Genomic DNA, 23,542 nt, shown 5'->3' with positions numbered 1-23,542 from the left:
GAGCGTGTTCTTCAGTTGAACGATAAGACGATTGTCTCTGAACCAAGCGGCTTGCACGTCTCGTCCAGCCCTTTCCTTTCCTTTTCTTTCAATGGGCTGAGATGCTAACTCTTTACATATAATAAAGTGATAATACATGTAATAATGGACATGTAGATGGTGAAAGAGGAGGAAAGGAGATTTACCAAAAGTAAGCCAAGTATCATTTATCAATGAGTAAAAGCAAGATAAAAAAGGAGGTTGATTTTCTGGTAAAGCTGGGTTTTGTTGTATTAATTCCAGCATGACAGCGTACACTGTGCTATTAGTTCTTGTTCTTTTCGTCTGCAATTAGCAGTTGTCTCAGTGCAGCAATGAAACAATGGCATGTTGTTTAGAAGACTGACAGCACTGGGATAAACAATGGGGCTGCTGCAGGTCTTGCAGCAGAACGATGACAATCCTATCTGGGCTGACAAACCCAGCTGGAAATTACATTAAATGTACTGGGAGCTGCATTTACTTACAGTAGTAGATAAACCCAGGAAAGGAACTACCATATCTATGGTACTTTAGAAAAACAACACCCAACATAAAAAAGCAATATATCTAAGACATATTAAGCTGAGGGAACACAAAGCCACTTCAGGAATAGTGGCTTGAGACCTGGTTCCAGGAGACCTAGTTTGAGGCAACTTGGCTGTATCAAACCTCACATCTCCCCTGGTGTGCCGTGCAGGGGCCTGAAACCTCGTCTCCTGAAACCAAGTTCCAAGCCACAAAGTGGCTTTGTGTTCCCTCAGATTTATGAATATTATTTATGAACATTAACTATCAGTCACTTGCTCTTGTATTAGACCCCACAAGCATGGATTTTCTGGGTTGATGCTGGTGGAATGGCATTATTGGGTTAATGGAAGCCATGACCGTGTCTCCTTATAAAAGGAGAGCACTGTAGTTCACATACATTGCAATCATGCAGTACCTGCACAGAATAGATACATGCATACAATATATTCAGTGATTTACATTGAATAAAAGCACCTTCAGCCATCAACCACTATAATAAGTTAACTGGCACTTGCACAACCATCATTAGGGAGTGCTGATAAAGAGCACAGGATCTCTCCACATTCTGTCCATAGACGCAACAAGAAGGTAGCTGCAAGCCTAATAGATTTAACCTGGATTAATAAGCAAAGCCGCTGTCTGGGTTCTGCTGTCAGTAGCACTTGTTTCTGTCCACACTGCTCTGCAGTATACAGCTGGGTTGCTTTGTGAAGAAGACGAGACCAGCGCCAGCCTTTCAAGTCAGTTAAGGCTTTAGATTTCACATTCCCAGGGTGTTATGCTTCTCGGTGTATTAAATCAACAAAGAGAAGAGCTTCATAAGACTGAGGGATATGATTAGGGCTTCTGCTTTTCATTTTTTTTCGGGGCTTTAGTTTTTGATATACTGTATGAAATTAGTGTTTTTGGTTACTTTCAAAAATGCTTGAAAGTTTTTTTTTGTTTCAAAATATGTATAGTAACTCGACAGTACTATACCTTCTTTCCTTTGCTGTCTTCCACAATGAAATCTCTCTGGTCTTGGGTGCATTCTTCTGGGGTTTTTGTGTTTTTGTGGTTGTGGAGGCATTTTTGTACATTTCGCCACAATTCTGTTTTAAATCCTCCGTATCTTAACTGTAATAAGGATTTAAATCCCGCTAGCAAGCCTCCATCCTGATTGTAATCTCGTTTTAAATCTCACAAGTGGAGTCTCCAATAGAAATGCAGGAATGTGCTGTCACTCAGTAGTTGGGGCGGGTTTAAAGTATTCAGAACGAATGAATGATAGATACAAGTCAGGAAGGTGGGGCATTGCCCTGTAGCACTGGGAAATATTTATTATTATTTTTGTAGTAGGTTTTATTTTTTTAATGGGAAAAGGGTAAAGTCAACGTGAATAGATTAACCACTTGCACAGTTTTTCCAGTGTTTTCCCGTGTTTTCTGGCTGTCCACCGATTACATTTTTTTGTATCGAAGGTGTTTTATCTGGTTTATCGATTAAAACCAAAAATAAGAAGCCCTAGATATGATCTTTGTAAAAAATTGTATTTATGATTGTATTTGTAAAAATTGCCATAATTGTAATGGATACCTTATGAACCGAGTACTCGTCACACCTTGAATATTTACACAGATGTTTTTACTGTTTTACATACCTGCTCATTTTATTGTAAAAAGTGTAACTGAGACTTTCCCTGCATAACGCTACAATCTGACTGCCAGGATTCATTAAAACATCAGTATGTAACATCACACAGTATTGATTAAAGAGAGGTGCCAATATTTAAACAAATCTGCATTATAGGGATTCATCACATGGCACAGACTGGGACTGGGAAGCGATACTGTGTCCTCAATCTCAATATCCATTCCTATGCAGAGTATGTTAATGAGTTCTCATTTACAGTAATTGTATTTTCTTTTTTGCAATGAGGTGGAGCGAATCCCATTCGGGTTCATCTCCGATGATGCGTCTACCAAATCGAATTGATATATAAACACACATTTTCACATTTACACTGTGGATTGCATGAATTTATATTTTTGCAAACTCTTTTCTTCCAACTAAAAGTTAATTAAATGGGGCCTTTTTTTCAGAACTAGAATCCGTGTTTTTTTTTAAGATGCAGCGTCATGCTTTCTAGCTCCCCGCGCCTTTTAAGAAAGTCTGCTTTGAAATAAAAAGCTCAATTTCTGTGTTATGTTCCATCTTGCTTGATGCTGTTGTGTGCAGTAAAAGAAAAGGCTCTGCCGTGCAATATCTTCTTGTTTTTCTACTTTCTCCCACTGCTGAAAGCATGAGGAAATCTCAGCCACTTTTCATGGAGCGAATCCCAGAGAGACTCCCATAGACGTGCCTCTGTCTTTCATCTCACACCCGTGAAAGAAGCTCTCACGCAAATCCCTCTCTGTGACATTAACTGCAAAACCAGTTTGCTTTTGATTTCCTCAACTTTTGAAGGTATGAAAACCATGCATTCCATTCAATACACTATCCTTTTTCATGACATCCGTTATTTTCCAAAGTTATATATATATATATTTTTATTTACATTTAGAGTGCCCAATTATTTGCTTAGGGCTGTCAAGCGATTAAAAAAAAATTATCTTGATTAATCTTGTGATTAAAAATGTTCATCTTAGTTCATCTTGGTTTTAATCACATATTTAATTGATACAATTACTGCATCCATCTGATTCAAGTTTGTTTTATTACTGATGCTATTATTATTATTATTATTATTATTATTATTATTATTATTATTATTATTATTATTATTTCCTATAAGGCCTTACATGGTCTTGGACCTTCTTGTCTTCAAGATGTGCTGACCCCATATGTCCTGGTCGTTCCCTGAGATTGGAGAATGCTACTCTTCTGACAGTCCCTAAACCTGGTTTGAACTCTGCCAGAGCCAGGACATTTCATTATAAAGACCCACTGACCAAAATAATATTAATAACAAAAAGAGCTGGACTTGGATTTATTTTGGTGACTGGAAACATGTTTTTCTTACTCTGTTGGCAGGACAACCACATCAGGAAGAAAACTACTTCCTGGGTCACCATAGAGAGCATTATTCTTCAGAAAGAGGGAATGAAGGGGCGGAGTTTAGAGCAGAGTTCTGACATCTCCTTCCTGTTTGCAAAGTAAAGTCTCGTGAAACAAAACAAAAAACAAAACAAAAAAAAAAAAAAAAACATGAAAAAATTAAATATCGGGAAAATGGCTCTAAAAAACTCCCGTAAGCATCACAAAAAAAGGTAAGAAAGCTGTGAGCAAATATATATATATATATATATATATATATATATATATATATATATATATATATATATATATATATACATAATATATATATATATATATATACATCAAGATGTCTTTGTTCTGTATGTTTTTCTACTTCTTCAAAAATGAACAAATCCAACATATTTCCAGTGGCAGAGAATTGCAAAGATGTGGCTGCAACCAGGGGACTGAAACGGAGTGGTGACATCATCGTCTCGGATCTTGTAAAGCGCTTTGTGATGGTGGTCCAGTATGAAAGGCGCTATATAAAAATAAAGATTATTATTATTATTATCAGAGAAAGTGGTGGTGACATCAGAGAAAGGGGAGGTGAAATCAGAGAAAGGGGAAGTGACATCAGAGAAAGGGGAGGTGACGTTACAGAAAGGGGAAGTGACATCAGAGAACAGGAGGTGACATCAAAGAAAGGGGAGGTGACATCTAACTGAAAGTGCATGTGTTTCTCATGCTTTACCACATTTCATCACGCCAGTTACACTGTGCCATATATTTTTCTCATGTAAAAAATATATATAAGCAACGAACTGACGACCAAGAGAGCATCTTAACCACAATCCTAAAGAGCCAGGGAATTCAAATGTAGATTTGTAAATGGGGAGAATGACATTTTCTTTGACTGGCTGATATTCTCATTTTCAGAACAGCCAGCTTCCTTATAAGTGAACAGGTGATTCCCCAGCCAGGTACAATAACTTAGGAGTTCTTGTCAGGAGTTTAAACCTCCCCTTTGGGACTGGAACTGAAAAGAGGAAAGCTCTATTGCTTTCACTTGTTGAGCCACTGTGTGTGTGTGTGTGTCTGTGTGTGTGTGTGTGTGTGTGTGTGTGTGTGTGCGTGCGTGCATGTCTGTGTGTGTGTGTGTGTGTGTCTGTGTATCTGTGTTTGTGTGAGTGCTTACATGTGTGTGTCTGTGTGTGTGTGTGTGTGTTTGTGTGTGTGCATGTGCGTGCATGTGTGTGTGTGTGTGCGTGCTTGCGTGCACCAGTGTGTGTGTGTGTGTGTGTGTGTGTGTGTGTGTGTGTGTGTGTGCGTGTGTGTGTGTGTGTGTGTGTGTGTGTGTGTGTGTGTGTGTGTGTGTGTGTGTGTGTGTGTGTGTGTGTGTGTGTGTGTGTGTGCGTGCACCAGTGTGTGTGTGTGTGTGTGTGTGTGTGTGTGTGTGTGTGTGTGTGCTTGCGTGTGTGTGTGTGTGTGTGTGTGTGTGTGTGTGTGTGTGTGTGTGTGTGTGTGTGTGTGTGTGTCAGTAGTAGGCTGTAACGAATGATTTCAGCTGTACTGCATATACATGAAGTATATTGATAATGTAATAAGGGGTGAATTTCCCTTAGCAGAATCCCCCAGGGGAATGATGCGGTTCACATCAGTACACAGAGCAGGCTATGTTAGAGAGCAGTACACTTATTACAGCAATCACACTGCTGCTATTGGCCTTCCATGCAAAAACCATTAGACTTGCATGTTTCTGCCCTGGGGCAGCGCTGGCAATAGCTGAGTTTCCCCAAAGTTATTAATGCTGCTGCAAAGCAAGGGCCAGTGCATTGATCCTGTTCAGCTGCAGAATGTGAACTTGACTCTTCATAAGAGTCCTCAACTCCCAGCACAGCTCTGTGTCAATTTCAGCTACTTATTTACAAAAAAACAATAGCTGCACACACTCGGTATAATGTTTTCCTCTATGAAAAAATACATTAAAAAAACACGCTTCCCTGATGTCAAGTCAGTAAAACAATAGCCAGCTAAATTAAATCTACAGAGATGAGAACAACAACAAAAGCTTATTTGCGGCTATTCAGTTCCCTGCCTGCTGCTCGGAGTTCATTTATAGATGTATCTGTGCTTGTCATTCATTTCTTTTGTTATTCTGGTGGCAAACATGAAATGCACATAGACAATATTAATAAACAGACAAAACATATACTGCATTGCATACAGTATACTATACAATAGTTAGAAAAGCAAAATGATAACATCAGGATTATTAAAAGCATTTCTTACGATTGTCAATATTCAGGAATGGGTTAGGGTTAGGGTTAGGGTTAGGGTTAGGGTTAGGGTTTGGGTTCGGGTTGGGTCGAACAGCAGGGAGACAGCGTCTCGGCTCTCAGGAGCAGCTTTAGGTGCTTGTGCTCGTAATCTTTTTCACTGTGATATTCTTAGCTTGGGTGACTATACCCTTTATGTCTCTATTTGTTTAAGAATATACATGTGCTCCCAGGTGCTTAACTGCACTTCATGTGTCCTGCCGGTGCTATTCCTTCTGCTAGCAAGCCTTGACTGCAACCCAGACACACAGTGCAGGCAACACTTTCAGCCTCTGATTACTGTGGATTCACATAGAATTCACATTTAAAGAATTATGTGGATTCACATTTACTTAGTGAACACAGGTGTGCTTACCCAGCATTTCAGTGCTATTATGCATAGTTACAATGTACTTAATGTGAAGTCTTTTTGTGCTATATATGTACTGTAAGTACACAATTCTATCAGAAAAGGGTTAGGGTTATATCATGCAGACAAAATGGCACATTGTAATTATGCATAGTAACAGTACTAAGTAACTACTATGTAAATACACAGTAATTTGAGACACACTGTAAACTGCTTCCTGTCACAGTCCTTTGTTCAGCACCATCAGACCATCGCTGTTGTTGTTTTTTTGCATGATGCTATTTGGAATGTAATACTTGCAGCTCTCTGTTGTATATTTATTTCAAATGCCTGTGCTAAAAGCATGCAGCATTGTTTAACAGCAAGGGGTGATTGTAGACGTGATGACTGAGGGTCAGGATGGGTAATGCCATTGAGAATCCCTGTCTTACCCGACTGCTGCGCTGGTTCAGATGGGAGGAGGGGTCACTGTTTGCAAATCCCTGGTCGATGATCAGTCTGGCTTCCTCTCCCGGCTGCAGTTCCCTTCAGGAGCAGAAGGAGGACCTGCGGAAACGCCTGTCCTACACCACCCACAAGCTGGAGCTCCTGGAGTCTGAGTGCGACGCCACCCGGCAGTATCTCGAGATCGAGCTGCGACGGGCACAGGAGGAGCTGGAGAAACTCACAGAGAAGCTTCACCGGTGAGTCAGCAGTGAGGAACCACACTGGTGAGACCCCTCAACACACTACAGTACTCTAGATCAGCAGTGAGGAACCACACTGATCTGAGCACACTGGAGAGACCCCTCAACACGCTACAGTACTCTAGATCAGCAGTGAGGAACCACACTGATCTGAGCACACTGGAGAGACCCCTCAAAACGCTACAGTACTCTAGAGTCAACAGTGAGGAACCACACTGATCTGAGCACACTGGAGAGACCCCTCAACACACTACAGTACTCTAGAGTCAGCAGTGAGGAACCACACTGATCTGAGCACACTGGAGAGACCCCTCAACACACTACAGTACTCTAGAGTCAGCAGTGAGGAACCACACTGATCTGAGCACACTGGAGAGACCCCTCAACACACTACAGTACTCTAGAGTCAGCAGTGAGGAACCACACTGATCTGAGCACACTGGAGAGACCCCTCAACACACTACAGTACTCTAGAGTCAGCAGTGAGGAACCACACTGATCTGAGCACACTGGAGAGACCCCTCAACACACTACAGTACTCTAGAGTCAACAGTGAGGAACCACACTGATCTGAGCACACTGGAGAGACCCCTCAACACACTACAGTACTCTAGAGTCAGCAGTGAGGAACCACACTGATCTGAGCACACTGGAGAGACCCCTCAACACACTACAGTACTCTAGAGTCAGCAGTGAGGAACCACACTGATCTGAGCACACTGGATAGACCCCTCAACACACTACAGTACTCTAGAGTCAGCATTGAGGAACCACACTGATCTGAGCACATGAAGAGACCCCTCAACACATCCAGCTAAACAATACCACAGTACTCTGGACCCCACTCACTGAACTTACAGCTCTGTGTTCTAGGAAAATATAAACGTGTATAAATTCAATGACAAACATTTCCACTGCAGATGTTGCAAAAGGCTTGTTTAGTTGAAACGTTTGTCACTGACTGCATTGACACCTTATCAATTATCAACTCCTATGTAAACACACAGTAATTAGAGACACTTCATGTAAAGTGTGATCTACACATAGGAGGGTATGTCTCCACATGATCTTTTAGTAAAGCTCTGGAACTAAAACTGTGAAAACAGTATGACTCAGATACATCAGCAGAGCAAATTCGTGCTTTTAAAATAAATTACAAAATGAAGTGCATGTGCTCAGAATCCACTTACCAAAATCAATGTTTAATTATATGAACCAGAAGTCATTAATCAGCATGCAGTCCTATGCATGTGTTTTCCCTCTTATGTCCTTTTTCACTTTAACTTCACTGCTTCCCCTGCACTTGTAGAGAAAGTTCTAAATGGTGGGATGATTAAGTACTTTGTGGTGTTTTAGGTAGCAAAAGGATTAGAGAGGTAGCCAGTTGTATTAATTAAAAGCTCTCGCTCTGGCTCTCTCTCCAGGGGCGAATGGGCACCGGGCTGGAATTATAAAATCGGTTCAATTCAAAGATGGGTTTCTGTGCTGCTTTTTCATCAATGCATCCTTAGTTGTCCTGCTTTAATTGCTCTTGTAGCAAAGACAGAGACCCCCCCCCCAATCAGTTCTATAATGAATGGATGCAATGCCATGTGCTTGTTATAATGAATGGATGCAATGCCATGTGCTTGTTAAATAATGAATGGATGCAATGCCATGTGCTTGTTAAATAATGAATGGATGCAATGCCATGTGCTTGTTAAATAATGAATGGATGCAATGCCATGTGCTTGTTAAATAATGCAGTGTTCCACTAAAGCAGCGAAACACAAATGAATCTTTACACGTTCAGCTATAAAACAAATACCTGCCTGCTTTCACATGTCGTGTCTGTTTGTTTCATTCAGAAAGAGAAGCCAGTTAATCTTTTCTGCAGAGCTCCTCTGAGGCTCTGTGGACATCATCCTTTTACAACTGAGTAACACACAGGTTTCTAACATTAATATCTTTCAGGATCCAAAACAGCTATTCAACCTTACAGAGGATTAATCAGGAACTGGAAGAAAAAATCCACCGGACGGTAGGTGGACAGACTGCTATAGTAAAGAGAGGAAGTGCTGGCAGTGCAACATGGAGCTGGCACCTCACAAGCTCATCTTGCTGCTGTATCCCATTGAAATGCAAATGCGCTGCAGTTAAAACAGTTGCTGTTCACAACACAGAGCCAATGCACAGCACCTGCAGTTCATTCAGGAAACTCATGCAATAGATTATTTATTAAGATTAGACAACATGACCTCATTAGACATATTTTACTCTACATTCTTTGGCCTCTTCTTTCGAGGTACCCCTGCCCATAAATTAGCTTGCAGATAAGTGGCTGACTGCAGGGAAGCCAACGGCAGGGGGGCAGGATAGCTGCCCTCCCGTTAGACAAATCCAAAAAGCAGGTGGAGGCTAGGGAGGAGGAGGTGAAGTGGCACTCAGCAGAGACGTAATGGATCGACGTAACATATAAACCATTTCCTTCCCAATCATTGGACGCATTGTTTATTGAATGACAAATACTAGCTATTCGATTGACAAGGCAAGCTCTTACTGTATGTTTTAGTGTGAATAGTTAATGCTGTGTTTATTCAGCCACACAATTTGAAAAAAAAACATGCATCTGTATTATCTCTGTATTTTAATAGCATTGTACTTCTATAGTAATAAAGAAAAAACTTGTCGCCAAAAAGCAAGTGAGAAGTGAACAGAGTAGTTAAGCTGCACAGTGCGTGTCAGTGGCAAAGCTCGGTGAACTTTGATGATAATTTTGCACACTTAAAAGTGAAGAGACCGCAGTGGGACCGGCTGCAGTCAATGATCCAGAACTCTGATTACCATCTAGATTGGAATAGCATTTAGCAGATCATCACAAGAATCAAATGTGAAATCACGTGCTGTCTTCTAGAGCATGCTCCTGTTTCTACTTGTGAATCGTTAATTATTATAAATGAATAAAATGTGAGAAAAATAAATGATCCTTACTTTAGCGTGAAATAGACATTGCAAGGGAGCAGAGTGTGTTAAACTCTGAACGGAACGCTCTCATTTTCTAGACCAGGGAAAGGGTCTTTCACTATTACAGGGGACAGGCATGGATTCACTTTTTTCACTTAAAAAACAACTAAGGAAATGTTTAATGAGTTAAATTGAAAAGGTCTGATGGCTCTCTTAGCAAGTGTCAACTTCCCACCTGAAGGCCCAAGATTTCATATCAGCATGCTAGTCAGAAGCACCCAATCTATCGAGGATCCTAATTCCTATAGACTGCTGGTCCAGGATTGCGCCTTGAGATTGGAAATGGAAAATTGAATTGAATAATAGGATGGAAAGAGCGGATTCAATATTGATTCTGTCTTTCAGTATCAAAAGGCGCTGCTACTATCTGCACACAGCTTATCAGCGCTATCCGATCACTCCTCAGGCTGCGAAAGCAATTACGTGATCAGAGAGGGGCACGATCGATGCCACGAGCAATTTGGCTTTTCATGAAACCTTGTTAAAGCACTATTATTGTGAACCAGATGGACAATATCTGAGCAACCCCACGAACATTAAAGAGCCCTTGCTCTGTGCTGTTCTTAAGTGAGGATGATATAAATAAAGCCTATCAGTCAATGGGCTTTCACTTTGCAATTTGCAATTGTGGGACCCAACCACTGATGTTTTTTTACCATGTAATTTACACTTAGTGCTGTAATCTGTTTTGTATTGTATGACAAGATGAAGAGGTCTGCTCACTTGATTGAAACAGCGGCCGATCTAAATACCGCCACTGCTTGGATCAATAAAATAGGCTCTTTGTATGTCAATGTTATGAAAACCAAACATCTAACAGTAAATCAGTAAGCACATGCCTCTGCAGTGCATGTGAGGATGGGGCTGGGGTTAGGGTCAGGGTTAGGGTTAGGTTAGCCTCTGCAGTGCGTGCGAGGATGGGGCTGGGGTTAGGGTCAGGGTTAGGGTTAGGTTAGCCTCTTCGGTGCGTGTGAAGATGGGACTAGGGTTAGGGTCAGGGCTAGGTTCAGTGTCAGGTTTAGAGTTTGGGTTGCGTTACCCTCTGCAGTGCTTGTGAGGGTGTGTTAAACTCCATGAAGGGATCTTTTTGAATGATTTAGACTAACGCACTTTTCAGATTAACTGAATTAGAAACTCTTCAGGAAAGCACCGATCCAAGACGGTAACGACTGCATTAACTATTAAAGTTAGAAAATAGTCTGAAACTCTAGATGATGATATTTAAAAATTGTAGCTGTACTAAATGTGTTGATGATTATTATTATTATTATTATTATTATTATTATTATTATTATTATTATTATTAGTAGTAGTAGTAGTAGTAGTAACAGTAATATTTTGTTGACTGGTCTTCGGGAAGTGATTGTACAAACCTGGTCTTTTATTCTACCCAAGATGCTTTTCACCCTTCGGAACCCCTCTTACTCTATAACTATGGAATCCTTGTGGTGGTAAGCAAGCAGCTCAGCCCTCTCAAGCTGTGATACATGGCACGGGCTGTGCTGGATCACAAAGCCCCTTCTCCCTTTGGAAATCCATTTCCATGAAGTGAGCCAGGCCCGAGCAGCAGAATGTAATAAACAGTCAATCAATAAGATGTTCAAGCAGGAGGCTGTCTGCGTAAGGAAGAGGGGTTATTCACTCAAGCACTAGACATCCTTTTTGATTTGCAATCATATCCCGTTGTGGAGAGCCTCTCACAACCTCTCCGTTATCTGAAATAAATAAATGTTTGAATCTCATACCAGCACCTGACCTGCTCTTTGCAGAGGAGCTGGGATAGAGGCAGCCAGTTATAAGGTTGCTCAGGAGCCCGTCATGCTGCGGGTTAGACAACAGCGCTGTATAAAAGCTGCTGTGTTTCATTTCCAGCTGTGGGCAATGGCTTGTCAAAAGAAATGCTGTCTAATAACTGCTGATGAAAGGGTTATTAATTTCTATTTAAAGCTGCCTCTGTACAGACTATCAGAGAAGTGGAGTAAGACGCTTCTGTTCAGACAGAGAATGATAGGCTGCAGATGATTATGAGCTAGAGTTAAGTGCTGAACCATGAAATGCACGTCCCATGAAATGCACGTCCCACTGCTTAGCTAGGCATTTATTTTCCAATTATGCCCCCAGCTATTGAAGAGCAATCATTTTATCAGCAGGTGTTAATTTAATTAAAAAATGTTGCTGGGTCTTATATTGAAAAAAAAAAAGGTTTGAACAATAATAATTATAATAATAATCATTTTAAAAATATATGTTTTTGAAATCTGATTTGTGGATTTGCTTCAGTGCAGCCCCAGCACAGAATAAACTGACAATTAATACCATCTGTATTTTTTTCATGAGGTGTGAGGCTGTCTATCCACGTGGATATTGCTATTGTAATAACATGCTAAGTTATAGGTTTGAACAGGGACAATACAATAGAATTATATACTGTTGTGAAAATGGGTTCACAAGTTTCGTTTTCCAGCATCATTCAATGACACATCAGTGCCAGTGACAGACTGACACATTACGCACAGACACACTCGCTCGCAAGCTGCTGCATCTGCATCTACAGCCATGGTAATAACCCGTGAAGCATCTCACACATCTAGAAAACGCTGATCCCGATTCACTGAAAGCAGACAATAGCAGAAACGTATTGGCTCGGACCTTGCTGAGTAGAAACATTAATGCCTGATTTGGATCAAATCTGCAAATCAAATGCATCTTCTTGATAGAAAGATAGAGTCTAAGACTAAAAAGTTTGCAGTCAGATTTGGCTGCAACAAGGAAACTAAGATGAATATCCCTTTGCAGAAGAAAAATCTATATCTTATAGATTCCATATGACATATGTGTGAAACATGGGGGCACTTATCTCTAATGATCTTGTGGGGCTCGTCTCAGATTGTAATCTCCAGTTGATTTATTAAAGACAGCGTGCAGGCGGATTGGATTTTTTTTCAGCATACACAAGGGCATTAAAACTGGTGGCGCTTTACTTTATTACTAGGGCTGATATAACAAGATCAATATAAATATATATGTGTTTAATAAATATATAAATGCATTTAAGAAGCGTAAAACTTCTCTTTCAATAAAGCACAGAAGGGCAGGTACACCTGGAATGGTCTTTCTGTACAATCAGCAAAGGACACACAGAGGAATTCTTTGCAAACGACTGTTCCACAATCTTGTTTGTAATACTTTAATAATTATGAGGCAACACTGTAATAAGAATGCTTCAGTGAGGTGCAACATTGTCATTACATGGTTATTATCAATGCGTAGTGACTGATGGTATCAAAAGACCTCCGCTGCTTAGCACATTAGTATAGCTGTCTTTATCAGTGTGTGTGATGAAGGCATTGGCCAAATGGTCTGTCTACTTACATTTGTATCCATTTACATAACAAGCAAATTAGCAATCAATGATTTAATAAAGATAAACATATAGATAGATAGATAGATAGATAGATAGATAGATAGATAGATAGATAGATAGATAGATAGATAGATATGTATGTATATGTTCAACCAGTCCACCTTTTTGTGCTGCCTGAGAGGTTGCCATGGCAATCCAATGAATATTGAATAAGAAGCTAAATGAATGGGGTATAGCTGGAGGGGGTTCAGACAGAATTGAATGAAAGGGTGTCTGTAGCTGTCCTGTATTTTAATATACAGAACTAATTCATTTGTCAGCCTTGGTCTGGCATGTATCACAGCTGTTTGCTTAGTGAAAGCCTCTTATCTAAAAGAGAACAATAGAGATGGTTGGAGGCAGTGTGGCACACCTTCAGTGACGTGGAATACGAGTGCCCAGTCTGAAGAGCTTAGGGCAGCGTTAGCTTTAACAGAACAGAAGAAACGTTTGGGAGTTTGCTGTCGAAATCAGAATAGGGCTCTCCCCCTACAAATGATAGGCTCAGTGTTGCCCTGTTGGTGCTGCAGTTAAACCAGTGGACCGTAGCCCTTGTAAAAGTTCACCACTTTATTTTACCACGGCAGAAAAAATGCAAAAAAAACTGCAGAAATGTGAGGTAGATCTCTGCAGAGTGTTCTGAGGAGCATCTTGTATGTTTAGTGTTTCTATTAACAATGGCTTTTAAAAATGTAAATCAAGTAAACAGAATCATATCAAACAATGCCTGGGTTCAGCACTTCTGTATTAACAGGGCTCACACATGGAGATTAGAGAAAGGGGCATTCAGAACAGAAAACAGGAGCCAGTGTTTTACACAGAGAATTGTGGGAGTCTGGAACCAACTCCCCAGTAATGTTGTTGAAACTGACACCCGGGGATCCTTTAAGAAGCTGCTTGACCAACCAAATGATCAAGATGGGCCGAATGGTCTCCTCTCGTTTGTAACCTTTCTTATGTTCTTATGTTCTAATATATCAGGCATTTTTGTCAGTAGAATCATTAGAAACAGTCAAACAAACTACATGAGACTTTTTATTGAGCCACATTTTCAAAACCTGGACTCCAGACTTTAATTAACTCCTGCTGTTTGTCGGAGACAAAACATCTGTTCATTTAACAAAACTGGACTTGTACAACAGAGTTCTGTATTAAGGGTCACTTTAGCAGTCTGTTTAAGATCATTCTAATGATGACATAGATGCAGAATATTTGTGGAAGACTGCAACTATCGTAGAGCCTGCAAACCCCACGATTTCCAAGAAATTGTGTTCTCGTCAGAGCTGGGCTGCCTGTACGGATGAGATCTGTGTAATTGCAGATACTAGCAGGTCTATATGGGCTGCTTGGGCCTGCATTGAGAGTGCTGTATTAGCCAGTCCCTTGACTCCGCGACAGTCGTTTACAGAACACAATTCAAAGCAGCAGAAACGGTTTCTGTCTCCTTTTCATTTAAAATGCCACATCTCTCTTTTGTTGTTGCTGACACCTGTTTTCTTTTTATTTCAGCAAACCTTTTGTATTCCCTTTAAAATGAAATGATTTGTCTTGTCACTCCTCCAGTCACAGCGCGACGATGACGACAAGAGAGCTCTGAGCCACGAGATCATTGTTCTGAATAATCACCTCATGGAAGCCAAGATAACCATCGATAAACTCCGGGAGGATAATGTGAGTATGGAAACCAGGCTCTCAACTCATTTTCAATGCACTTTCACCCCCCATATTGACCTGGTATCGTATTGTTTTCCAACCAGAACATATAACAAATCATCAGGAGGAACCGGGATTCATTCAGCACAATTATATTAGATTATATAGGCTCACAATGTAAATGCAGCCGTACGGGAGAGGTTTCAACTTTTCGGATCTCTGCCTTTAATCTTTATTTAACGCACTCTGCAATATCCTGTGTTGCCAGCCACCGTCTGACACATTTATTAACAAAATGGGTGCATCGTTTATATTGTAAACCCTCCATGTATGTAATATCCTGGAGACTTTCCCATAGAGTGTTGCAGCCCAGCTCCAAAATGTCTTTGACTGATGATTTTTCAATATATATATTCAGTCCCAATGAAGCAGCCCAGCATGTTCCTTTAGCTGCTCCCTTCTTTGCTGTGATCAGACTCTGATGTGCCTCAGCAGTCAAAAGCCTTGCTAAAATGCACCTTTCATTCCCTGCTGCTGAGTTACAGACATGCAATTGAAAGCTGCAGAGCACACCTTTGCCCCCATTGCCCTCACGTCACAGTGTGTTTCAGAGGAGTTCATTTCCACGCCGAGCTGGGAACTAGCAGGGAGCGAAGGCAGCTTTCCATTTTCTGTTAGGGTTGGATTTGTCTCTGGTTAGTGATTTCTTGTGCATGCTACAGTCCAGGCATGCCTTCCAAGAGTTAGTATTTCATATCTTCAAAATGGCAGTGCATGGAATTTTAAAGGGTCTTGCTTTCTGCAAACATACCCCAGCTAGAACGAAATGCCTAGTGTAAACCAGTACAAATATTTGACCCCAAGACCCAACTGCAATGTTTTTTTGAGAGTTGCGTGCTCAATCAGCACTGCTAACCGTTCTGCCAGTTGGGATAATGCCAGAGATTTATTGACAGCTGTCATCAATACACATGAACTGTGAGATACATTGTAGCACATCTGATGTAACTGGGTTTGTCATTCGAACAGCGTCAGGGAAGCAAGTCTTTTAAGTTGACAATGCTGAGCCCATGATGAGTGATAGGCAGGGAGGTGGACTCTCCTCAGCACAACACAGGCCACACACAGGCTTGTTCATTTCTCAACAATGTGAATGCCACTGGTTGCTACTAAATGATTGAGAGATTCTGGAGTTATGGTCTGCTGTTACACTTGGTGCTGTGTTTACACAGGAACCTGGTAGCGGAGGGAGGGGAGGAGAGGACTGGAATAGCATGCTCATTGAGATCAGTTTCTATGAAGAACGCTGTTTGGGTTAGGGTAAAGGGTTAGGGTTAGGGTTAGGGTCAGGGTTAGGGTCAGTCCCTTCTCTGTGCTGATGAGAGTAAAGCGTTAGAGTTAGGGATAAGGTTAGTCCCTTCTCTGTGCTGATGAGAGTAAAGCGTTAGAGTTAGGGATAAGGTTAGTCCCTTCTCTGTGCTGATGAGAGTAAAGCGTTAGAGTTAGGGATAAGGTTAGTCCCTTCTCTGTGCTGATGAGAGTAAAGCGTTAGAGTTAGGGATAAGGTTAGTCCCTTCTCTGTGCTGATGAGAGTAAAGCGTTAGAGTTAGGGATAAGGTTAGTCCCTTCTCTGTGCTGATGAGAGTAAAGCGTTAGAGTTAGGGATAAGGTTAGTCCCTTCTCTGTGCTGATGAGAGTAAAGCGTTAGAGTTAGGGATAAGGTTAGTCCCTTCTCTGTGCTGATGAGAGTAAAGCGTTAGAGTTAGGGATAAGGTTAGTCCCTTCTCTGTGCTGATGAGAGTAAAGCGTTAGAGTTAGGGATAAGGTTAGTCCCTTCTCTGTGCTGATGAGAGTAAAGCGTTAGAGTTAGGGATAAGGTTAGTCCCTTCTCTGTGCTGATGAGAGTAAAGCGTTAGAGTTAGGGATAAGGTTAGTCCCTTCTCTGTGCTGGTATTCGTGCCTCTTCTCTTTTCAGGAGCTCTACAGGAAAGACTGCAATGTGGCTGCTCAGCTGTTTCAGTGTAGCAAATCCCATTACAGAGCCCACAAACTCTCAGAGGTGAATCTTTCTCTTTACTTGCCTTCAATTTTCACATTGCTGTCAGATTCGTCAATCAATCAGTCAGTCAGCAATCCCTTTATTTATTTAACCAGCTTAACCCATTGAGAACAATTTTCAGGAATTATTTGACCAATAAAACATACAAGCTGTAGTTAATATGCTGTAACAAATATAGTCACATATAGCACTTGAGTCACGAAAAACGAGATGCAATTATGTGCACTAAATATTCCTTGAGAGATGTGGGTAATGGAGCGGACTGTGCTAAAGACATGATTTCCTTGAAAGCAACACATTTCTTAAAGTGTACTAAGCTGCAAGATAAACACATCATTAAATAATAATAATAAAAAACCTTTATGGTTAATGCAAATGTGTGCATTATGCAAACAGAGCCATCTGCTGGATGATTAGAAGCTACCTGTCTGTCTTTAAACAGGTTTGATGTGCATGCTCTTCTGTGGAATGGGTGTACTGCTGCTAACCTCTACAGTCTAGGACTGGACCCTATATAGACAGGACTCCATTAGAGGCATCTACTAGAGTTTGGGGCGAGTTTGACTCCCAGGTCTGTTTATTTAGAGCTGTATTTCTTTCCTCTCTTTTATCACAGTTACCGAGTGAATTTCAGGAGCGAGTGAGCACCCATATGGAGAAGCATGGCTGTGGCATCTCGTTGCCCCTCTGTCACTCTCCCTACTCTGACAGTGTTCCTATTTCTGTTATCGCCAAGCTCCTGGAAAAGCCAGCGCCCAACAGCATGCCTGGTTCACACTCTTCCAGCCCGCTGTCCAAGGAAGGGAACTTTGCATACAACAGCATGGGGAGCGCAGAGAAGCTGAACCAGAGAAGCGCGTACAAGTCAGACCTGTACCGCAGTGACACAGCCCTGTACTGCCCCGACGAGCGGATGAGGGAGAGGAGGCAGAGTGTGGATCTGCATGTCAGAGACCCCGAGAGGTTCCGGCCACAGAACTCCACAGACAGCACCACCGAGGAGGACGGCTTCCAGCTGAGCTTCTCGCACGAGCCCTTCAACGAGTTCACCCCCTCCCTGCCCCCCTCCAGCTCCTACTCCAGCTTCAGCGCGCAATCCGATGAGAAGGGCCATGGCGCAAGCAGCACCCTCTCCTCGCCCCACCGAGCTCTTTACATGGACTGGAGGGACGAGAACTACGACAGGAAGAGCAGCTCGTCCTATGAGAAGGACAGCCCTGGCTTCCCCAAGTCCAGGAGTTTCCAGCACATGGCGCAGGGCCACCAGAACGACTCCTCACCTGTTTACACCAGGACTGTCCCTACATGCTTCAGCGAGCCTTTCCACTCCCCGAGCATGGCCTCCCCCCACCCACTCTACGGCGACAGCAGGAGCCCTGTCCACATCCCCGAGGAGGACCTGTCTAGACGCTGGAGGCAGCTGAGCGTGGAGGACGTCAACGCATATTCTTACAGGAACCCAGGCAGGGTCTCACCCTACAGCTTCTCGGAGCAGCACTTCGCGATCGGACCTGCCAAGAGCAAGCTGGGTCACCTCTACAGCAGCTTCCAAGAAGGAGAAGATGTGTATCAGAGCCGGATCATGGACCCTGCCTGCTTCATGCCAACAAGCCCCAGCCTGGAGCGCAAAATAGGTCTCCGGTCACAGGAGAAGATGCAGATGTACAGACAGAAGGAGGATGACCAGAAGTCTGAAAGGAGCTTGTTTCACGGGAGCTCAAAGGATAAAGGCAGCACCAGCAGTGTGAAAAATGAATATGTCGACGTGAGCCCAAACAGCTCAGCTGAATCATTAAACCAAAGTTCACTGGAGGTTTTGGATCTCCAGCACTACAGCATGGAGCACGATTCCCCTTCCACTCTAAGACAAAAATCTCCAGAGTTCCAAAGATTTGGCACCCCGGGACTCTGCAGGAAGGACAGTCTCACGAAGGCTCAGCTGTATGGGACATTGCTGAATTAAACAGTCTGTTATAAAGAGTTTCTTATACAGAGCACGTGCTTTGAATCAGTGCTTTGTGCCGCAGAGAACCCAAGTTAGGGGAATCGTTAGGTGGCATAAAATAATTCCAGAGGTCGTATAACCTGGAGAATTGACACCTGCAGCTCTGGAGCTGTTTAAGGGAACCAAACGCATGGGGTGGTGACAGTGTGGTTTGAAAGGACACACAACACGCACACACACCTAACGAAGCACGCTCCCCCTAACCCAGAGGCTGGGGCACTGGCAACTCTTCATCATCACTGCTCAGTCTTCATTTTGAGTAGATTTCATTTTCTTCAGAGATGCTTAAGTCTGTGCATTCAAATAATTGAGTTGTTTTTTTACAGAGGTATTGTTAGGGCTGTAACTTTCTGAAGATTGAATTTCTTTGTTGAGCATTCCTGGCATTCCCAGTTCAGCTTTTATTTTTGAATGCTCTGTACAGAAAATGTCTTATCAGGAGAAACACAAGAGGCGTGCTGTGAAATTGCATTGTGAAAGCAATAACATCGATGTTATAAAAGAAACCAAGGGCACAGTTACAATGCAAATATGGAGCCAGCTTTAAAACAAACGACTGTTACACAATATATTAGGGATGTGCAGAAGATTCAGACGTGCCTTTCCCTTTAAAATAAAGCAAAAACAAGGCTAAAGAAAAGGCTGACACCTTAAATGAAGGTTCAAGTCCCATTCTGTCACATCCCTAATATATAATACACTACCCATCCACATTTTGGAAACAGTAGCTGAACAGGGGAATCTTGTGGGAGTATTTTAAATACACACCAGGGCTTTGTCCAGTCAGTCCAGTCTGAACAACACTGCTGTGGATTTCATTAACCCCTTCGTTGCTCTTCACTGAGATTCATTAGACAGGCACGTTGCCCATTCCACCCTCTCTGTGCATTCTGTCATAGCTTCAGTTGCCAGCACAGCCCGTCAGTTCTGCTCCTGATTCCAAACGTTGAGACAGGTGGTGTAAATAAATGTATAGTCTTGGGTATCCAGAGATTTTAGGCAGGCCATGATTATCTTCGTTCTTTTTTTTTTGTGTATATTATTGAGGATATCTGCATGGGTCTTCTCCAGATACCTGACTGATACTTGGCTATGATGTTGTCATGCCTCTGTGTAATACTGTGGATCAAATCAGTTCTCTGACTGGGTCTCCTGTAAAGCCTTTTGTGCATGACTTTGATTGACAGTGGAACCAGAGCACCGTCCCTCCCTGCACGGGCCTTACTATCTCTACTTCCCTGAGAATCGACGACCTGGCTGTGCATCACATGACCTCATCAATTCACTTTGGAACTGGAGCGCTGTCCCTCCCTACACAGGCCTCACTGTCGCTGCTTCCCTGAGAATCGACAACCTGGCTGTGCATCACATGACCTCATCGATTCACAGTGGAACCGGAGCGCTGTCGCTGCTTCTCCACAAGGCATCTCATCTATCCATGTCACCTTAAAGAGCACAGGGGTCAGTAGTGGTTTTATACACTCGAGAGGAGCTGATGACCCGCAACGTAAGGACAGTTTCTCATAGACACTGAAAACCTTTTCTTGTGTGAGAGTGTGTGTCTGTGTGTGTGTGTGTGTGTGCAGATTTCTCACTTCATGATTGGTATTAATTTCCCTGCTCCATGATGTTCTTTGCTTTCTCTTCCCAATGTTTTCCCTTTCCTGTACTACCTCAGATTTGATTATCGTCTCACCATGAAAGGATTATCCAGCTGTTCTTTATATTTGCATTATTATGCATGTTTCTGTATTTTTTGTTGTTGTTTTGTTTCTATGCGTAATAAAGATCAATGCAGCACTTGCACTGGGTAGTAGTCAGATTTGTAGTGTAAATTGCTTTTAGCCTGTTACAGTGAAGTTGGTCTTTTATTCAAGTCCTGAACACACAGAGCCCTGTAATTTAACTAATTTAAGCCAGAGGAATAGCTTAGGTGTCTATTTTAATGATCTTAACAGTGGCTGGTCTAAATACATCCACTTAAAACCGGTCTAATATGGACCAGTATCTAAGTATTCTGTGCCCTTCGAGGGACCCAGCAACAGAATGTATGTTCAGATCATACAGAAAGTCTATAGCATTGAAGGGTGTTCAGAATAGAACTGTTTAGATCATACAGAAAGTCTATAGCATTGAAGGGTGTTCAGAATATAACTGCTCAGATCATAGAGAAAGTCTATAGCATTGAAGGGTGTTCAGAATATAACTGTTCAGATCATACAGAAAGTCTATAGTATTAAAGGGTATTCAGAATATAACTGCTCAGATCATAGAGAAAGTCTATAGCATTGAAGGGTGTTCAGATCACTTACACCCCTAGCATTCATTGAGCCTTGTTTCCAGTGTGTATTTGTAACCCTGCATCTCTCTGCCTGTAACTCTGGAGATAGGGGATGAACAAATGTGACCAATAACCCCCCATCCCCCTCCTGGCAAATCTGAAAACAAGCCCTGAATAAGAGTGTAGTGTCAGTTACCAAGGAAACAGGCTCTATCTCTACATATTACCAGCATGGGGGTGCAGAAGGGGGTACTGCATACTCAGCTAGCAATGCCCAGGCATGATAAAACTTAGTTAAAGACACCAGTTAAACTCACTCCCATTCCGGTGAGGGTAGCAGGCAAACTGCACTTCTTGATCCATGTTCCAAAATACATCCAACCGAGTCGCACTTCAGCTCTGTTATTAAAACAAGAACAATGATCTATATGGCTGCTAGCAGGGAATTAGATGCAGAGCACACTGGTCAGGCTGCCTTTCTATCTGTGTTGAGACTGCCTGTAATGAGAACCCGTGCAGGTTGCACTGAATTGTGGGGTGGGCCCATGACTGAGGACTGCATTGATCCATGCCAGGCTCTAGCACTAGCCTAAGCGTTCACACACTGTGCTACCTTTCTTTGTATTAGTCCTTGAGGAAAACAACATGCAACAGTACAAAAGGCAGCCTTGAGCTCCAAAAATACATGAACCGAAATAATGGTTAAACTCGTACATAGGAAAAACTTGTGAAATGCATCTTTGGTTGAGTGGACTGTGTAGCCTGAATAAATGTGAAGAACACAGAGTTCAGTGGACAGAGAGTGTGTTCAGAATGCCTGTTCTGCCACACACATTGTGTGCTGCACTGCAGTCAAACACAAACTAAACCAACCTTCAGCTCAAAAAAGCAGCTTTACAACACTGCAGATTGTACCTGTTTGTATTTATTCCAGGAACTGTATATATTTTGAAGTTAAAGCTACTCTTCCTGAATCCCGTGATTACCTAAAACTGACTACATAATTTGTAAAAGCATGGTAATCAGAAATAATCAAAAAGTACTTCTTAATTCAAGCAATCCTATTACTTAGTTTAAGTAACTTCCTGATGAAATGCACATACATTTTTAATTGGTTTTTTACATTTCAGAAAATTTGTATCCAATTTCCAAAATGTGTAAATCCCGAGGCAAGGCAAATTCTAATGAAATGCACACATGCAATACAGTTAATTGCCTCTCCCTGGCTTTGTGGCTTCACATTGCTTGCCAGTATTCTGGACCCTTCTCAGACAATGCACAGCATGCTCTGCTAGCATCCTGGTTTAAACTCTGTGCTGCAGGGCTCTGCTTTGCGTTGTTTTCACATGAAATGCTCAGTAGAGAAGCTCTTGGGAAGGAAAGTGAAAGAGCTGTTTGACACTGATTCAGCTGACAGCCACCTCTACAGAGATGCTACTCTTTCTCTGAAGCACATCTATGACAGTGTTCTGCACTGCAGAGAATGCAGGGCAACATGCAGCAATATATATAAAATAATGACCCGAGCAGAAAGAAGAGTTGAGAACCATTCAAAACATTCAGAACAGGACAGGAAGCAGGTAAGAAATGGAGTATTAGGAAAATGATAAAGGGTCTATTTTACTGGAAATAATTCATTCTAGATCTTCAGTTTCATCCAGGAGATGCCAGGCGACTTGGTGGGCCACTGACACTGCAACAGTGCTTGCCCGCTTGGATAAACAAGGAAATCTCACTGGAAGTCTTAGGTATAACAAATACTACATCTCTTTGGTGATAAACAAGGAAATCTTTTTTTTTTTTATCTCTTTGGTGATAAAAAAAAAAAAAACTGTTTAGTTTGCTCTATAATTAGGTTCATGCCAGAGTACATGCAAGCACTAACTACTCCAAAGTTTAAGCACATTACTGCACACTGGCCCAGTTTAAAGTCGGTCCATGTCTGCTTTATGAGAGCCGCTGTCGGATGGAGACATTGCATTACATTGGTTTGGGTCACGTTCTAACCCAGGTGGCTGGTGCAGTCATGGTGCGTGAAGTAAAGCAATCTGGTTCATTATCTCTACAGAACCTGAGAGGATCAGAACAGTCAGCGTTTGCTTTTTACACAAACAGAGGTCACCTGCTAGTAATGAACGGAGACTAGGAGTGTCCAGAGGAGTGTGAAAGTGTGAGAGCAGACTGAACATGAGCATTAAAGAGTAATGTTTTTACAGTT

The 23,542-nt window shown here is 42.0% G+C and overlaps 1 protein-coding gene across 3 annotated transcripts in view; it reads left to right on the top strand.

Moving 5' to 3' along the window:
- Positions 1–20,825, top strand: part of LOC121329579 (brain-enriched guanylate kinase-associated protein-like) — a 34,780-nt gene extending 13,955 nt beyond the window's left edge. Inside the window, exons 2-8 of one of the 3 annotated variants that reach the window (XM_041275228.1) lie at positions 2,830–2,994; positions 3,562–3,797; positions 6,756–6,917; positions 8,874–8,940; positions 14,890–14,997; positions 16,955–17,038; positions 17,655–20,824. In XM_041275228.1, the coding sequence (XP_041131162.1) occupies positions 3,736–3,797; positions 6,756–6,917; positions 8,874–8,940; positions 14,890–14,997; positions 16,955–17,038; positions 17,655–19,001 (1,830 nt within the window). In that variant the 5' untranslated portion in view covers positions 2,830–2,994; positions 3,562–3,735 and the 3' untranslated portion in view covers positions 19,002–20,824. Of the gene's footprint in view, positions 1–2,829; positions 2,995–3,561; positions 3,798–6,574; positions 6,918–8,873; positions 8,941–14,889; positions 14,998–16,954; positions 17,039–17,654 lie in introns of those variants that run through there. The other 2 variants (XM_041275227.1, XM_041275229.1) reach the window with 2 other exon arrangements.
- Positions 20,826–23,542: the final 2,717 nt, after the last annotated feature.

The sequence above is a fragment of the Polyodon spathula genome, chromosome 17 (assembly GCF_017654505.1).
Source record: "Polyodon spathula isolate WHYD16114869_AA chromosome 17, ASM1765450v1, whole genome shotgun sequence".
In the NCBI taxonomy this organism is placed as follows: domain Eukaryota; kingdom Metazoa; phylum Chordata; class Actinopteri; order Acipenseriformes; family Polyodontidae; genus Polyodon; species Polyodon spathula.
The sequence above is the reverse complement of the archived record's forward strand: the minus strand, read 5'-3'. Positions and strand labels throughout refer to the sequence as shown.